General features: G+C 34.8%; 2 protein-coding genes across 17 annotated transcripts in view; both read left to right on the forward strand.

Annotated features, from left to right (window-relative positions):
- LOC128988691 (glutamine--fructose-6-phosphate aminotransferase [isomerizing] 2-like) overlaps positions 1 to 13,473 on the forward strand; it is a 32,143-nt gene extending 18,670 nt beyond the window's left edge. The window contains exons 7-17 of one of the 5 annotated variants that reach the window (XM_054410239.1): positions 221 to 247; positions 1,972 to 1,995; positions 4,450 to 4,607; positions 4,964 to 5,087; positions 5,715 to 5,830; positions 6,074 to 6,272; positions 6,541 to 6,785; positions 7,170 to 7,325; positions 8,965 to 9,093; positions 10,770 to 10,904; positions 11,612 to 13,473. In XM_054410239.1, coding sequence (XP_054266214.1) covers positions 221 to 247; positions 1,972 to 1,995; positions 4,450 to 4,607; positions 4,964 to 5,087; positions 5,715 to 5,830; positions 6,074 to 6,272; positions 6,541 to 6,785; positions 7,170 to 7,325; positions 8,965 to 9,093; positions 10,770 to 10,904; positions 11,612 to 11,722 — 1,424 coding nt within the window. In that variant the 3' untranslated portion in view covers positions 11,723 to 13,473. Of the gene's footprint in view, positions 1 to 220; positions 248 to 1,971; positions 1,996 to 2,805; positions 2,824 to 4,449; positions 4,608 to 4,963; positions 5,088 to 5,714; positions 5,831 to 6,073; positions 6,273 to 6,540; positions 6,786 to 7,169; positions 7,326 to 8,964; positions 9,094 to 10,769; positions 10,905 to 11,611 lie in introns of all 5 variants that reach the window. The other 4 variants (XM_054410248.1, XM_054410257.1, XM_054410267.1 and 1 more) reach the window with 4 other exon arrangements.
- Positions 13,474 to 18,569: 5,096 nt separating this feature from the next.
- The window catches only part of LOC128988713 (calcium/calmodulin-dependent protein kinase type II alpha chain), a 194,549-nt gene continuing 193,981 nt past the window's right edge, over positions 18,570 to 19,137 (forward strand). For all 12 annotated transcript variants that reach the window (XM_054410287.1, XM_054410314.1, XM_054410348.1 and 9 more), the window contains exon 1: positions 18,570 to 18,702. In XM_054410287.1, coding sequence (XP_054266262.1) covers positions 18,638 to 18,702 — 65 coding nt within the window. In that variant the 5' untranslated portion in view covers positions 18,570 to 18,637. The remainder of the gene's footprint in view (positions 18,703 to 19,137) is intronic.

Raw genomic sequence — 19,137 nt, forward strand, 5'->3', positions numbered from 1 at the left:
AATCCGTTTTATAACTACTCCCCCCAATAATGTCATTTATATAGTCAAAGTATTTATAAAAAATACAATTTTAGTATACTTGTGTGTTCAAACAAAAATTAGATCTGGAGTTTTGGTTTGGCTAATTATTCCTCGCATATGTAATAAGTAAAACAAAGGTTTTTAGTTTGTGTGTTTTTGTGCTAACCTTGTTTGTTTTTTGCATGACCTTCTCAACCAGAAGAACCACTTCAGCCCCTTGTCAAAGGTATCTTAAACCATCATCCACCTCACACATCGCCATCACGCTGCATATCACTTATCAGATTCCATATCACTCATCACAATGCAAATCACTCATCACATTGCATATAACTCATGACATTGCATATCACCATCACATTGCATATCACTATCATGTTGCAAATCGCTCATCACTACATATCTCACATCACCCACATTGCACATCTTCTGACTGTCTGTATTTCATTCTTCACCTTCTGTCATTCCTCATTTTTTGTCACTATCTTTTTCTCTTCATTATTCCTTCACATTCTGCATCACAACCATTTTTATCTACCATTGTGATGCTTATTCACATTTTTTGTAATCAGCAATTTCAACTGTATTGCTTTGCAATCGTATAAATGTTTGCTCACATTTTTAAACTTAATTAGCGTCATATATTATTTGGAAAATCTGTGGGAAGATAATAGAATTTTGTGTTTATAACTTTTTAAAATAACAGATAGACCAACAATTGAATATTAAAACAGGTACTCTATAAACATCAAGTAAATCTTACCATAGTTTCCTTGTTTTTAAAATATTTTTTTTTTATTTAGATAAAAACAATTATGCCAAAGAAACACTTAGAACATTTAAAGACATTCCTCTGTTGTCTGAACCAGGTAGACTGTTTCCTGTCCCTTAAATTACTTACCCTAACTCTAGTTCTTTGTGAGCATGAGATACAGTACCTTAAACTCTTTTTGTTATGGTAATGGATAGCATGATTAGAAATCAACTTATTTATTACTATTCAATCACTAACAATACAATGGCAAATCCCAATATAAAAATTGCATCCTGTGAATCTTATTTATTTAGTTAGTTCTTTATTTGTTGTATTTTAGTAGTTATCACCAATGAACCCAAACTTAACATGAATATTTTTAAATTGGGCATTTTTTAACCCTCTTAGTGCTACAGCGCTCTACCCAATTCTATAGTGCTGGGCCGCACTAGGCGATCTGAACCTATATTTAAAGTTCTGGAGAACCGTAAGCCATAGCCTTAAAAGTCATCAAATAAATACTTAAACATTAAATTAGAACTAAATATATTTCCAAAACAAACAATATCGCAAATTGTAAACGTAACTAGTTTCGTTTGTCTAAGCGTAGCGTAGCTGAAAAAATAAACAATGAAAACATATGTAAATCAGGTGGTCACCCGTAACAGTAAAAAAGCTTAATGAACCTGAAATTGATAATTTATATCTTTCTTACTTAATTGACGCATTAACCAACCAATAAGTCCATGAGATTATTGCGGCACAATATGAGATACAAAGAGTTGCCCTCTGCAACGCTTGTGCTGGAGCCTATAACTGCATTGTCGCTGTGAGCAACACTGAAGTACTAAGAGAGTTAAATTAATTATTGAAACGTAGTGATGTAAAACCTTTGTTTAATTCATCAACCTTTAAAATGTAAAAATGATATTTTTATAGTTGGCAGTGATTCTATTTTTATAAGTTATTAATTATTATAAAAAAAAAGATTATTTGGATTTTGTCTTCAACTTTTTGTTGTTTATTGATAAATTTACATTTGTTTAATTTGAAATTATGATTGTACAGTCTCATAATATCTATGGTTGTTTAAAAATCTAGATTTGCTTTCCTGTGTGTTTTTCTAGTGCTTGCTCATTCTTGTCTTTGTGTGTTCTGTGTTCTGTTTGTCTAATGTTTTGTTCTCTGTTCGTCAGACGCTGAATCACATTCCTTACCAGGTACTCTTTTTATTCTTTTTACCTTCGCTTTGCCTTGCATCGCTTTGTTGTCTAGTGCTTCTTCAAAACTCAATCTCATCATCTTTACGTATGTTGTCCATTGGTTTCAGTTAAGTAGAATGGTTCAAGTTGTGCCTATTTGCAAAGCTGGCAAAGAGTATCATGGGAATAAGGAAGTTGTTTATGCATTGTATAATAGGGTATGTCAATTTATATATGTTCAATTTTCAATTTGTTTACATAAGTTTCAAGATGGTGCAGGGTTATCTCACATTGCATGAATAATATTTAAAGTTTCATGTAAAAATTAGAAAACCTAACTGTGGTTTAAGGATTTTAATCAAGGTGATTTGTCTAGGTTTATTGACAACTATGTAAAGGTTATTCCTTGACGTCTACTTGCAATTTTGTTCAGTCACTAAATCTTCCTGTAATCCATTCAAAGTTTTAAAATGTTGCATGTATTGTTATAGCCGGTGGCAGGTATTTTGTACAAATATATTTTGTTGCCAAATCTAGTTTATTATCAATGCCACTACGTAGTGGTGGCAATTGACGGTTAGATGTAGGGGGGGGGGGGGGGGGAGCTCCCCTTGCCCCCATAGATTGTCGCCACTGCCACTACTGATACTGATGCCTGATGAATTAATTTTTTATACCAACAAATGAACCAATACTATCAATGTATTTGTAGACATTCACTGGTCAAACAGATGGTTACATATTTTAATTAATTACAGATATTGTCATTGAAATGTTTTTGTTTCATGTAATGCATTCATATTGTTTGGCTACCTGTTTGACTCGCAGGAGTATACATGGTTGGAGGTATTTCAGATATTTGTAAAGAATAATTTTCAGCATGAAAATTCAATTTTTGCATGCAGAGATTATTATTGATTTTTTCAGTTCGATTTTCTTTTTAGCATTACTCAATGTTAAACTTGACTATATTTTAGGATATTTTTTATAAAGCATCAAAAAGCAGGATTTTATGTTGACTAACTGAAAATAAAAATTCCAATGCCATTAAAACTACAATTCCATTCTACCCATTCTAACAAATTCTATCGTGAAAATCAAAACGTAAATATTAAACAAAGAAAAAGGAGTAAATTTGCTTGTCAATATGAAAAAAAAACATAAACTTGTTGAGTCTAAACACAGAAAAAAAGACACAGGCTAACCCTAAACTCGCACTTAGCATAACAAATTTTCATTTAAATCTGCTAGTGCCTACTCCAGAATCGAGATGCGCTGCTGTCACTTGGTTTTTAAAAGTAGACATTTCACTTGTATATATTAACTATATACACTTCTTGTGGAATTGCAGCTGAATGGTGTAGTGGGATCAGTTCTCTCTCCTATTGCTCACACATCTGGCCTAGCTTGAAAGCCAGCGACAGCAGCGCTCATTGATTTTGGTGTAGGTAGACACTAGTGGATTCAAACACAACAAAGAGTAAGAGGGTCATGTGGCCCTAACTTTGCCTGATTAAATAAATCATTTTTCATTTAAAAAAAAAAAAACAACTTTTTGTTTTACTCATTTAGAGTTTGAGTTGGGTCTTTCTTTATTCTGTGCTTGAATGCAAAACAGTTTACAGCTGATAGTTAGACAAATTTTACTACTGAACCATTATAGCTTGGTATCAATATTTTTTTCTTCAGACTGTCAAAACACAATTTGCCTGCACCAGAGTCCCGCTAATTGTTACCGGATCCTGTTCAGTTTACTAAGCTATTCAGATCAGCTAAACCGGAAGTACAGTAAAATTGCATAAATAATGTATTTTTACTGTGCAAATCGTGGTAACATTGTAATTATTTCCACCGTCAAATAATGACATCATAAATGTCTTTCACAATTGCGACCAATTATTCCAAATTCCCCGTTTCCATAAAAAATTCAAAAAACTTTTTCCGGTCATCAAAGTTGACATACAATTACATTTTTGGTCAGCTGGACATAATGGTTAATTATTCAGAACACGCTTAATGTTTAATTTAAATGCAGTACAAGAACTTTTTCTCCCCAATAGGTGGTTTGGATTAAGGAAATATTTGGATCAGTGGGGCTCTGTTTAGGTTAGAAGAAAAATGTTAGGCCTAATTGTGTAATATATTAATGGTTGTTTCAACTTTAAACTAAAGTAGGTGTAAAGTCTCCAATTTAAGGATTCTAGTTCAAATTAGCACATGGATAGGTACAGAATAGGTAAAAGATATAGTTAAAGAAAGCTAACCGGTCAATTAGGAAGTTGTTGAATAGGAATAGAGTTCAGCTAGTTTACCTGAGAAAATTAGATTCCAGGTGTTAGTAGATATACACAGTTACTTTCAAATGTTGTCCTAATATCTTCTTCTGAGAGGAGGTAAAAAGAAATCAGGATGGGTAAAATGTTCATGAGTGCCTGATGTCAGTGTGTAGTCTGACTGTAGTATGTTGTACAGATCATCGTCCCCACGGTCGCCAGGAGCTGCCCACACTGCTGCCTCGCTCGGAATCCACCTCAGAGTTCCAGCCCCTGGAGGACAAGGAGGTCGAGTACTTCTTTGCCTCGGATGCGAGCGCCGTCATCGAACACACCAACAGGGTCATCTTCTTGGAGGTCAGTAAGGCAACTCACCATTAGGGATGAGAAATACCGTAACTTTTCAGTAATTGTCGTAAACGTTCCTTAAAGTTTTGGTACTAGGTGAAATAAAACTATTATTTTTGTCACCTATTACTTGCCTTCCAAAAACATTTCAGCCGGCCGTTCTCTCGCCATCACAGGATTATCTTTTGTTATTTTATTTTACTTCCTTTTACAAGCCTATTACACATTTATTAATGTTACATTCTCTGTTAAATTCAAATAGTAATTTACAGCTACAGCACCTGGGGAATTATATTTGCTTGGGGAAATCATTGTACTCTAAGAACAATCTCATGAAGACTAAGTTTTGATGGCTTGGTGGCTAGGATGATGACGTTGCTGCAGTGAAGGAGGGCAGTTTGAGCATTCACCGACTGCGGAGATCCCTGGATGATCCCCATGCCAGAGAAATCACCACCCTGAAGATGGAGATTCAGCAAATTATGAAGGGTAAGTATTAAAGTTTAGGTTTAAACATATAAAGAAATCTTTATCGATCAAAACAACTGTTCAGGTACCATCAAATAAGAACCAAAATCAAAGAGAATAATTTATTTTTTGCCTTTTCAAGCAAAGTTCTTCCAGGGTGTGTTTAATCTTCAATGCTCATATTTTGGCATCTTTGTGGTACTAGTATTTTAAAAATTGTTATTCTATTCTCATAACTTTAATCACTATGTTTTACCATTAACTATTAGTCAAAGGTTTTACCACCTTACCTATTATGTAGGCCTGCACATTCTAGATGTTTATTCATCATGGCACAAGCAGGAGCGATCAATGATATTGTAAACATCGAGGAATTGGTAACAACACAATCAGTAATGTCACTGAAACCAGTGCAGTGATTGCAATCATTTGTTGGCTTAGAGTCTGTGTTTTACACTTGTAAGTCTTGATTCACTTAATTTTATCCCCTTCAAACTAATCATTTACTTTTACTGTTAACGTTTTGTAATCAATACCATATGTAAACTTATAATGTTGTTGTTTTTTTATTTAATAAACAAATATTCCTTGCTTAGACTCAGTTATTGCTATTTTGTCATGACACAAGCTTTTATTTCACCTTTTCAGGTAACTACAGCTCATTCATGCAGAAGGAAATCTTTGAACAACCTGAGTCTGTGATCAACACCATGAGGGGTCGCATGAACTTTGAGACAAACACTGTGGTACTTGGTGGCATAAAGGTGAGCTTTCTAACATTGTTTTGCTAAAAACATCAAATAGCTTGATTTATTTAATGTATCTATAAAATCACTAATATCCTTGTCTAGCGATGAGAGTGTAAGACTTCTGTACACTGGTATTAGTGCTGATAATATCAGATTAGTTTAGTGGTACCTATAGTAGAACCCCTTTTATTCAGGCTCCACACAAGTTGCTTTCGGAGATGGCCTCTGTGTATTGTTAAGTTATAAATGTGTGTCCAGGACTACATCCCAGAGATCCGCAGATGTAGGAGGCTGATGTTGATTGGTTGTGGTACAAGCTACCATAGCGCTGTAGCCACCAGACAGTTGCTGGAGGAGCTCACTGAGCTGCCAGTCATGGTGGAGCTGGCCTCTGACTTCCTGGACAGAAACACTCCAGTCTTCCGAGACGATGTTTGCTTCTTCATCTCACAGTCAGGTGTGTAATGTCAAAACATTATGTTGTCACGTCTAATGTTTATGGAGTAGATAAGTCTATGCCTCACACAATTTTTTTTATAAGCAACCAAGCTATTACCGTAGGTCTCATGGTAGAACCCAGACCCGGGACCGATTTACTTTTTTTGTTTTGAGATCCCATGAAGCCAAAAAAACCATCCATTTACATTCATATACATATTATATTTTGTTTATTGAGGACTAAGTGCCTGCATAGTGCACATACTCATACACTCGCACACCTCCAGGTGAGACAGCAGATTCTCTGATGGCTCTGAGGTACTGCAAGCAACGTGGAGCTCTCATCGTAGGCATCACCAACACCGTAGGCTCGTCCATCTGCAGAGAGAGCCACTGCGGCGTGCACATCAACGCTGGTCCTGAGATTGGTGTGGCGTCCACCAAGGCCTACACTTCCCAGTTCATCTCTCTCGTCATGTTCGCTCTGGTCATGAGTGAGGATAGGATCTCCATGCAGCCCAGACGCCAAGAGGTACGTTCCGTTTTAATGACATGATTTTAGACGAGGGATTATTCATTTATGAAAATTGTTTGGGCTTCACTCACCTTTATTATTGTCTGATCATATCCAGGACTCATACAGTTAGACACACATCACACGCAATCATCCTGGAGATATGTTCCAATACAAAATGTAATCACAAATTATTATATAAAAATTGATACAGTTCCGCAGAGAACCTACGATATATTATTGGAAGAAGTATTAGTTTGATATAGCAATCATAATTGAAAGTAGTTTTCATGTGATACAATCAAAAGATTAAAGATTCTAATGGCCATATTTACAGATTAAGAAACGGTCTGGTTTTCCTTTAAGTTATAGAAAGTGGTAGTTATTGTTGCTTTTCTCCAGATCATCCGGGGCCTGAAGAACTTGGATGAACAGATCCGAGAGGTGCTACAGAACGATGAGAAGGTGCTAGACTTGGCTAAGGACTTGTACCAACAGAAGTCTCTGCTCATCATGGGTCGAGGATACAACTTTGCCACTTGCATGGAGGGCTCGCTGGTAATCACTACACTGGCCAATATATTAATAAATTACTCTTTTAACTTATGAGTCACACTTGTCACTCATTTTGTTGATTAGATGGATACTAGTGAACCCGTGCGGCTAAATGAGCCGCATAGTATGAAACATAACATCGAGGAAAACGTTATGCTTAAATTCGAGTAATTCTAGTTACATCTTAGAGTTGCTTAAAGACTTGTTAGAAACTAATTTTAAATATCTCTATTTGCGTCGTCAAGGCTCACCTACATTATTTCTGCTCTCAGTTTTAACTGATAACTTCTAAAGAATGGTAAACGATCTGTTTCAATTGGAGTTAACATGTTGCAACGTTTTTCCAGCATTGAGAATTGAAGAAATGATTCAGGAGAGGCAAATAATATACGCTGTTCAAAAGAAAATACAAAAATTGCTATAAAAATCTTTGACAAACGAATCCATACTTTCAAAACTGTGGGACAGGTATTAAGAAAAACTTCACTGAACAACGTGAGAACGTTCTAATGTGACTGACATATACTGTGACTGACAGACAACACGTTAAAATACGCTAACCAACTTTCAATGGTGTTGCTGCTTTAGCCTATTCAAAGCAGATTATGGCTGTCCAGTTGGTAACCCCGAGTTTGTGGGTAAAAAATGGAGCATGTGAAATGGTTGATATCACCCCACTTTTCAGGATTCTCTACGGAGAAAATTCGTTTGGTTAGAGAGGTGTCTCAAATCAAAGAAAAAAAATTACCCAACTTAAATTACTTAACACAGGTTATCAATAAGGTAACAGTTTTCTTCAATTCTCAATGTTGGAAAAACTTTGTTGCAACATGTTAACTCCAATTGAAGCAGATCGTTTAGCATTCATTAGAAGTTATCAGTTAAAACTGAGAGCAGAAATAATGTAGGTGAGCCTTGACAACGCAAATAGAGATATTTAAAATTAGTTTCTAACAAACGAGTCTAAGGTGCTTGTTATACTTTCCTGGAATAAATCTTGTAATAACATAGATATTATATGGTATGTTTATATTAAAACAAACCTTAAGGCATATTTCCATGGCCCAAAATTGTTGAGGCATTCTTTGTTGTGAAATTTATAAGAGGACAAGGAGAAATAAGAATATGGAAAGTTTTATGAAAATTCAATAAGATAAAGCCATGATGTCATGAGCTGAGATGTCATCTTAGCTTTATATTGCAATAAAGTGATACTTACTATTGCCTAATGATACTTTACTTTATAACTTATACTTTTCAATGAAATGGCGACCATACAAAGTAGGTATTTTAAGCCAAGTATGAATGGAGATGAGTGTAGGACGATTGGCGCGATCTTGAATAAGCAATATATCAACTCATGAATCCATGTTTATTTTTACAGAAATACAATATTAAATCTACTGTAAATTTTCAAAACTGTTTAATCCACAATCACACAATGTTAAAGTAGGCCTACCATACCACTTTTGACGCAAAACCTGTGATGATCTCTGGCGATTTCTTGAAATCACAATCATATTATAGAATAGCCTACAGATTCCATGCAAAAATATTCTCAAAATATTTTTATGAAATTGAAAAATTTCCTAATGTTCTGATAATATGAACTTCTCTATTCAGATCCTGTTCTTATTTGTAGAAAGTGAAGGAGTTGACGTACATGCACAGTGAGGGTATAATGGCTGGAGAGCTGAAGCACGGACCTCTCGCTCTAGTGGACAAAGCAATGCCAGTCATCATGATCGTCACCCGAGACCCTGTATATGTGGTGAGTGCTTTAACTAATGTACCTAGATTATGTTCCTAACTTTTTTGTCAATAAAGAATTTTGACCTTGATTTAAACCCTCACAGCAAACATTTCCCTCAAGGAAAAAGTTTTAAATTATTTGATGAAACTATATGCTCCAGCCCGTCTTTTCAGCCCGAAGGGCATGGCATTCCGTCACAAGTGTATCCTGCCAAAACTTTCTCAGGAACTGACACTGTTTTATCAGAAGATTTCAAAATGCAGCTCTAAATGACCTGCAGAGTAAAGCACATCAAGATTAGGCTTTCCGAATGATTGACACTACATTGTTCACACTTATTATTGACCACTAACCTCCAGTTTAGTACCCATAACCTTTGACTTGCAAAAAAATAGATACATTAAGTTCATATGAAGGAACCTGTGTGAAATTTGCACATTTTATAGGGTTTAAAACTAATTTCCTAATCATAACTAATAGTGCATTACTTGTTTACCTTTCAAAGATTATGTTTGTTTAAAAAAGTGATTAAGTGAATAAAACTTAAACTACCAATTTACTATTAATTCATTGTTGCTTTTAGATCTGCACTATGAAGAGTGATTTACCTACCTTGACCAAGTTATAATTATCAAAAAGTAGCCTATTTAAAAATCCAATTTCATAAACTCTTTTGTATCTTGTTTAAAATCTGTCTGTGGACAAACATTTGACTGAAGCATCAGCTGTTCAAATTTGAAGTTACATTTAAACCGTTATAAAGAAAGTTTGTCAGCATTGCTGAATCTTTCAAAGTGAACCCAAGAAATAAATTAAACGATATGGGGGCAAAGCCCTGAAGGAAATAACATTTTTAGTTACTATTTGTCCCTCCACTTGATCATAAGCTTTGAAATGACACCGCAATATTAAACATTGGTTAAGTAAGACGGCTGAAATTATCTTTTTGTACGTCATTGCCGCTCGAGAACGGCTAAGTGCGATCATACATTTGGAGAGCGACAATGAGCTATTTTGATACTGTTTCCAGGTATAGTACCCTCTCTAATCCGGCACTCCGGCACTCCAGTAATCCGGCGTCTTCTGACGGGTGAGGTCTTGCACGATCGCGGCTAAATTCTGGTTATCTCCCACGGCCGAGTAGGCATCATCATCCACTCCCGCAGTCACGGACACGACTGCAAAATCATGAACATGTCCCGAGGTCGTGTAGACATTATTGTTGTCTTCCGCACTAGAGGCAAAATTCTGATCATCACCCGCAGCCGTGTAGACGTTATCATTGCCTCCCGTGGTCACGGAAACGTCATTGTCGTCATCCTGGATCGCGGCAATAGCGGTTTCCGTTCCCGCGATCTTCGGAGACGTGTTTTAAGTGATAAAAAAAGCACTTGTTGCAGTGTTTTTATTGATAAGATTCCAGTAATCCGTCATTTTCACTAACCTGGCAGTATCACGGTCCCATATCTGCCGGATTACTGAGAGTCTACTGTATGGCAATCATTTCAATGCAGTGGCAGTAATGAAAAATGTGTCAGATAAAACCTTTATTGTATTAACTATACAGATTTTTTACATCCAGAATCACCTATTGTTACTCCCAAAAATCGGTTTGTTATTATTGATATAATTATAAATTAACATACAGAACTGAAATGTCATCAAAGCACTACATTTTCCTGTGAATGTTTCAGAAATCCATGAATGCTCTACAGCAAGTCACAGCAAGGGAGGGCCGGCCTATTATTATTGGCGAGAAAGGAGATGAGGAAACAAAATCTTTTGCCTACAAGTACATTGAAGTCCCACACACTGTCGACTGTCTTCAGGTATGAATAAATGTCTAACTAAATTGTATTTTATGAAATGTTGTATATTTGAAGTGTATATTGAATAAAGTTTGGTCTGTAATTTTCCCAAAAAATATTATGAGGAGACTTTTAGTCTTTCAGCTTTATTCAATCCACATTTTTCCAAACTTTTTCTTTTTGAGAGTCTGCGGGACCGCTGGCCATCTTGGATTTTCTGCTCATAACAACAATGTTAATGGTTGAAGCATATTACGGCATAGTTTATTAAGAAAAAAGTTGATTTGCTATCTACTTTTTAATTTTTATTATTTTGTCAAACTACATAAATATATTGACTTAAACTGTGATTTTTTTCAACCTCTAAAACAAAAAATTTAAAAATCCTAAAAACAATTCTCACGGAAAATATATTTAAGAATCACATCAAATGTTCTGCTCGGTAATCAAGCTTACGGTGCATGAACAATATGTTGCAATGTGAACGCATTTTTTGACTGATGGTGCTTGGACAACCACTGTTTAGCCTGGTATCTGAGGGTCAACATTCAATAACAATGCAATATTATTGACTCCTGCCGACTCCGAAGTCCTGCTGTTTACTTAATTTACCAGCTTCTAGAAATGATTACGCCATTTGTCCCACAGAATATCAACACTAGGCTACTATCAATACACTAAATAATGTTGTGTTGCATCCAATGTTGTATTGTATGTTGGTGTTTCAGGGCATCCTGACCGTAATTCCCATGCAACTGTTGTCTTACCACATCGCTGTGTTAAGAGGCTGCAACGTAGACTGTCCTCGCAACTTGGCCAAGTCTGTTACTACTGAATGAGTTCTCTCACCATTGCACTACATTGGATAACCCTTCTAATCGAGTTTGGTCGACAAACACAACTTTAATTGATTATAAATTGAAGATTCTCTAAATGAGCTAAATCGTACAGCTTATAAAGTTTGTTGCTCAAAAATTTTAGTTAAGACTGAGAAGCAAAGCATCACAACAGTCGATCAAAGTTAAATGAAAAAATACGAACCATCAAATTAGTACCTGAAATTGGGGTGTTAAGTTTTAAATAAAATAATCTTAAGTATTAAAATATATATTATTATAATTAAAGTTTTAGTAGTTTGTCTCATTTTGTTTCATGTTGAAATGTTCATAAGTTTATCACATGTTGAGTTGTTATTTTAAATCGTATATTTAGTTAAAAGCTTGTATTTATTGTAAACACGGACAAACTACCATTTATATTAACTGTTCAGTTGTTTAACTGATGAGATATTAATTTGATGAAAGAAAAGAACCTGCTTGTAAATACTGTTTTTCTTTTTTAAATTTGTATAACTTAATAATTATTTCAATCAAAGAAAATAGAACAATTTATAAAAATCTGAAACTCATAGTAACAAAAATAACAAATGTCTGCAAAGGATGTTGTAGGAATATTTATATTATTGTTTTTATTATTTTATATCTGTAAACCCCGAGCTTAAAACTGAAGTTGTACAGAGGAAAGTAAACAAAAAATATACTTTGAATAAGTGTTTGATATAAAAAATTTCACTGCCAAGATGAAGAGGTTGATTCTGTACCAATCAAAACTACAAACCGGTCTGGCTAGATGAATTTCATACAATTAAGTTACCACTCATTGGTTGGTAAATTTTAAATTATGAAACCTAAACTTTCCATTTAAGTCACTAACTCTAAAATGTCTTTAATTCTAGGTTGATTATTAAGTTTTTAGACTGGGGAAATGTTTTCACCATCACTAATACAGTACCATCTTATTACATGAAGGTAAATTATAAAAAAATTTCAATTTAAAAAATGACCTCTCAGTTCAATATTTTTTTAGAGCTCTTAGACAGATAATTGCTATCATCACTATTTTATTCTAGTTCTAAGTATGAAAGACATAAAGTTCGCATTTATTGTTGTTGGAATAAGTTTGATAGATATTCTAAAATGTGTTTTCACATTTTAAAAGAAATATTAATCTATATTAGTTTGCAAGAGCCTGGACCAATGCAATGTTTTTTTTTTTTTATAAATACTTTATATTCATATCCTACGATATAATTGCTTGGGTGAAGCAGATTTTAAACTAATTTGAATCTTTCAATGAAATTACCATTTAGTTAATTTAGGATTATAACAACCCCAACAGTTTCATGTGTATGAATTAAAGTTAAATGAATATTTTCAGTATTTTCTCGAATACTATAGCAAGTTTTAAAGTATAACAGTGCTTCCAACCCAAATTAGCATTTGGATATAGAATTCGGACATTCCTATGATTGCTTTTAGTTTTAATTAATTAAACTAGTGCACTAGGGGACCAACAAAAGAAATTAATACAGTAGTGTAAATTATATAAACAGTTGATTATTTTTATTGTAACCTTTTTTTATTTGGGTTAAAAGTTGTTTTCAAATGTGTGTCAAGTTTTTGTATAGCTGTGATTTCTCTTGTATGATTGTTTTACAAGTCTTTGTAACCATGCCTGGCTGTTAGCTCTATAGCTTGTTCTCAGTATTCATAATTATATAAACATATTGATTATTAAATGAATACATGAATGTTGGTTTTAATAGTTTTCTCCTATTTTAGTTGTAGAATTAGTGGAATAAGTACTGAACAGTGTGAGTAATATAGCAGCTCTTTATTTTTCATTAACTGATGGCTTAATCTTGTCTTAATGTGTGTGTTTCAAAAATGTTTCCATCATATAATCATGGTGTACGATATCTCTTCTGTTTTGAAAAATGATACATAAAAGTGTTAAACTCACAAGTAGACCTATAACCCATTCCGGCTGCCCCTGCCAACTAGGTATAGGTAGGTTAATTACACCTGAGAACTGGTAAAAAAAATAAATTTGATCTTAAGTTAGCTGTGCTGTTTCCTGGCTATGAAGACTACATTTTAGACCACTCAAGTCAATTGTATCTAATTCAGCTGCAGTAGATTCCCGATCAACCGAGGTTGATGGGACCAGGGACTACCTCGTTTACCGAAATCCTCGGATAACACGATGGCTGCATAGATACCCTGTGAAATATGTTTTAACAATAATTGGCATACAGAATACAGAGAAAAAAAATTATAGCATCGAATTTTTCAAAAACAAAAAAACTTAATGTTATTAAAGGAAAAATCATTCAAATATGCTCAACACTTCTTCAAGCAACTTGAAAAACATGAGACACAGCGTGACACACGGTTGACGGACGGTTTTCATCTGCTAGTTACTAAGATTGCGGTGGTAGGAGGTGGTTGTGGTGGGCATAGTTCTGCTCTACACAAGATGCCATTCATTAACTCAGTCACTCTGAAACAGTGGGACTTGCAACATTGATGACAGTTCTTATTTGGTATGAAACAAAAAAGAAAATTCTTACCTATATTGAAAATTAATTATAAAATTATTTTTTTTTTTTTTAGTTTGATCTGACTGAGCTTATTATAAGTTAAAATACGCAATCATGTCTACATCAAAACATCGTAATGGTGAAGACTGACACTGCTTTTCTTTACATTCTGCAGACAGAGACGACTTGTTCAGGTTCCGATGGAATTCCAACTGATGTACTTATAGTTAATGTAGTTGGTCGGGGAGACCGCGCTGTTGGTTAAAAGGCTTTTTTCTTCTGCGGTGGAGGTGGAAAGTTCAACGTCTTACTATGCCTTATTCAAGGGCAAAGGAGATCTTAAAAGCCCTTCTACATACAGAACTCTTTGCATGCTAAGCTTGCCAGGGAAGCTTTTTAATGAATGTAAAGCCAAGAATAAAAAACAGGCAGCATCAGGCATGGACTGTCTGATCTTAGGAACAGCTTTCGAGCAAGTTAATCAATGAATGAAGCTGTGATCCGTAATTTTAAGGCTGCCCAGCAGGTGTACCACAGATCACGAAGGCTAGTCATGTAGGCTACACTGGAAGTGAACGACGTTGAACGAATGTGTTCAACTCAGCCAGGTGGGCTGACATGCTGGGTGCATTAAAGATCGATTTCGCAACTCAAAACTCATGATGTGGGTGCACATGCATGTTTGGAATGCTGCAAAAGCTACTTATGGGATTATAAGTTGGGTTTCAACGATAGACTGCTGCAGAGAGGTTTAACAGAACAGCGGGTGCCCCTGAATTTAAACTCACTAATTGTTGATGCTAGTTTACTTTTGACCAATTCCTTTTTGGGATTCCAGTATTTTTAAATACGCATCCAGAGCCATCACTTAAATGTACTGTACGCATGCACTTGATTGCCCAGATAATTTCGCCTTATCTGAATAAAGGAAATAATTTAATACAAAATAAGAGTATTGTTTCACAAGTAAATAATAGATGTTTAACTATTTCTTACAGCAGATCTAAAGAACAGCATTGTTCTCTTCGTGTACTTTGCCCAATACTTCCCCATGGAGCACGGGGTGGCAAATAATTTAATACAAAATAAGAGTATTGTTTCACAAGTAAATAATAGATGTTTAACTATTTATTACAGCAGATCTAAAGAGCAGTATTGTTCTCTTCCTGTACTTTGCCCAATACTTCCCCATGGCGAGCACGGGGTGGCAACTGGCATACCACCACCAGCTGGTTAGGTTATTAATTAACTGGGATGGCATTCACATACAAGTAAGTAATAGGGGGAGAAAGTAATAATTAATTAAAAACGTCACATAAGAAAACATAATAACAAGAAGGCACGAGGCTGATGACGGCGTGTATCTAAACTCCTTCAATATGAGAGACGCAATATAAATCATCTTTTGGATCTTCCGACCCAACTACAATCGGAAGACCCAAAGTGAAACCCGTATTTTTTTCTATTTCATGAGCTTACTTCACAATGTAAAATTGTACTTCTGGTTATGACTGTACTTTTTTTATCTACCTTTGGATTTACTGACCTTTGGATCTACCGATCTTTGGATCTTCCGATCGGGTATATAACCACATAAAACTATTGGATCTTCCAATTTTGGATCTTCAGATTGGCGATATAAACTTTGGATCTTCCGATTTTGGATTTTGTGAAATACTCCCAGGCATTTCACTTTCGTAAAAAAAACCTACATCCCACATAAAATACAGGCTATATTACATTTCAATCAGTTGAAGACCATTTCAATAAATACAGCTCTGTACACTAAGTAATGGATTGCTTCATGGCGGTAAGTCGCTTACAGGGCTAGGCAAAATTCTGGACACCCCCATCAGTTAATTTTTTAACGCATTGCAGTAGGAAAACCAAACTCGGCACATGTTCACAACATTAAAAACTGCAACTTTTCCCGGTCCCAAATGTGGGGGTAGCCTCCAATTTTCAAAGAAAACCCATATTGAGTGATCAAGAAAAATCAGAAGGCGAAAACCAGAAGTTGATATCACACCCTTAACCAAAATGGCAGCCATTTGAAAATTTGAGATGGGTAAGCAAGATTAGTCTGGACATCCCCCAGTCAACTTTTTAACGCGTTGCAGTAGGCTGGGCAAAATTAAGACGAGTTTGAACTCTTGGTAGGTAGTTTTATATTGATAAACCCTTTAAAATGAGGGGTCACTCGATAGGGGTTTGCATTTGGATCCCGGGAAAAAGTTGTGACTGATGAAAACGTGCAGTTTTTTATGTTGTAAACTTGTAAACATGTGCCGAATTTGGTTTTCCCCCCTCCTACAATGAGTTAAAAAGTTAACTGGGGGTGTCCAGACTTTTGCCTAACACTGTCTATAATAATTAACAGTAAATCCTGGTCAGCCAACCACAAAGTATGAATAAATTATAGTTACGTACGGTTTGTGTAGATAGGTAATGTTTTATAGTTTTATGTACTATCTTCAGGTAGCCTACTATTTAATTGTTTAATGTATTTTTATTTATTTATTTTTTTCTTGTGTTCCTTCCACTACTTGTACAGTTAGTTTATCTTGTTTTTTTTTATAATATTTTGTTGGTCAGGCCTGTCTTATAATTAAAACACAAAATATTTTGCTATTTTTTATCGTATATTAAATGTGTTGTCTGTCAATATAATGAAGAATTTTATTAGGGAGTGAAGGGTGTAAGTTATATTGCTTCTCCTCAAAGTCAATTCGACTATGACTAATTTCAATCTTAACATACGCAGAAATGTGCACTTGGCTTAATGAAGATGAATATGATACAGAGGTATTCTAGAGTATAACTAAACACAAAATAAAACCAGTCTATACGATGACTCTTGCTTTCACCATGACTCTTGAGGGGGGGGATCCCAAAACGTCTTCATTTTCCCGGACGCGTCCTCTTTTTGGGTACATAAAAAACGTCCGGGGGGATTTTCGGCAAAACCTATGTCCGGGATTCAGACTGGAAAAATAAAGAAATAAAATTATTCCTGAACGCATAGTATAGGCCTAGTATGAATAATTGGCTCTAATAATCAACCGCCCATGATGAGAATAAAATTGGAAACTAAATTAATTTAAAATATTGTGTCACTGTAATGGATTCTTATATTTAGAAGTTTAGTTTCCTTTTTGGATCAAATTTTGTGTTTAAAACTTGAGATTGTTGGCAAAATTAACCCAGCTGTCTGCTGTCTCTGCTCAACACCCAGAAATTTCTTACTTCTTGTTTGTCATTCTTTATGTTTCTAGACCCTACTAATGCCGAAAAGAAAATTTGTATTTTCAGTCAAGTCAAAAAAAGGAGTTGCAAAAAGTTTACTTGTTCTAATAAAATCAACACAACTCCAACATTCAAGCAGTTGCATCTTCCTCCGAAACTGTCAGTTTTGTTCTTTAAACATGACTCATATTCAATAGTTTTTGTGTTGCTGAAGAAACTGTATTTCACACTCTGTAGTAAAACATCACCAGAGTTTGGAGTCGATAGATTGTACCACTAAATTGAAAAATGTGTTGTTTAAAGACTCCTAGTATAACATATTTTCTAAATTCTAATCCAATGGGGGATCCAGTAATCCAGACAAAAGTTTTGGAGTTAAAAGCCTAAAGTTGCAAAATTTTTACTATAGCATTGTTAACATAAGCATGCCGGAATGAAAATTATAAAAAAGTATATATTTTAGTGGTAGTAAAGAATTGGCCAGTAAATCGAAAACTCTAGTTTAAAATTTCAAAAACTTACAATATAGGCTATGTTTTAAAGAATTATCAGAAACACTTTTTTTAAAGCCCTCAACATGCATTAAAGTAATTATAAATTGAGGTGACCCCCTCTCTCGAAGGTAACTTCCGGGAGTCATCCTCTTTTTTGATGGAGGATCTCTGAGAACTCTATGACTATAACGACAGAACATAAAAATGTACCATGTTTTGGCTATTCATAGCCAATTAAACCAAGAAAGAAAGAAGACGAGAAACAACGATAACATTTTTCTTGTCGAAGAAGTACTTTTTCATATATATTTAGACGGTAGTTTCATTAAAATAAAAACAGTTTAATATTTTAATTTAGTGTTGTTGTAACACTGACAATAAGACATTGGTGGTCAAACTAGCCACTAAAAAACAGAGTGATTTTAAAATTAAAACTTGACGGCAAATAATGATACACGGCAAATAAAAATATAACCACATATTTACGAACCATACATATTTAGTTGGTAAATCGTATCCTTGAATTTATTAAGTTAATACTTGTTCAACTATATTGATTTGAACTGACCCTGGTAGTCGGTAAAGTAGTAGATGGATTTTCCAGTAGTGAAGTAAATTTTGTAGTTATCGGTATGGCTGCTCCTGCAGCCTGTACGAGATTTAGTGATAATTACGATCTCAAGGAGGAATTAGGAAAGTGAGTAATACATTTTTCAATTAGATTTGTAATTTATAAAACGGTTTCGTCCCCATAAGAGTTTGACCTTTGTGGAAGCTACCCCCGATTCTCTGCCGCGAGCAGACGACAGTAAGCAGAAAGTCTGGGCTCTTCTGCTATGGTGGGAGGAGGCACAGGCCTAGCCTAATTTTAATGTTTTTATATTTTCAAAACAAATGCTGGTTTTGGGAACTTAGATTTCATGTCTTGGCCTAAAAAACTGAAGTATGCATTTCATTAAACTACACGAGTCGTCAACCCCCTATGATTCTCAAATGTTAGTTTTCCCTGTTAGGGTACTCAGACCAGAGCCAAATTCCATGAGTTAAAACCATGGGTAAAACTTATACATGAGCCTAAAACAGAATTAAACAGTTTGAGTAGTATTAATGTTACATATTATTCTGATAGGTA

Source organism: Macrosteles quadrilineatus, unplaced genomic scaffold (assembly GCF_028750875.1).
Source record: "Macrosteles quadrilineatus isolate MER2022 unplaced genomic scaffold, UCM_ALF_1.0 Scaffold_1__1_contigs__length_201487025, whole genome shotgun sequence".
In the NCBI taxonomy this organism is placed as follows: domain Eukaryota; kingdom Metazoa; phylum Arthropoda; class Insecta; order Hemiptera; family Cicadellidae; genus Macrosteles; species Macrosteles quadrilineatus.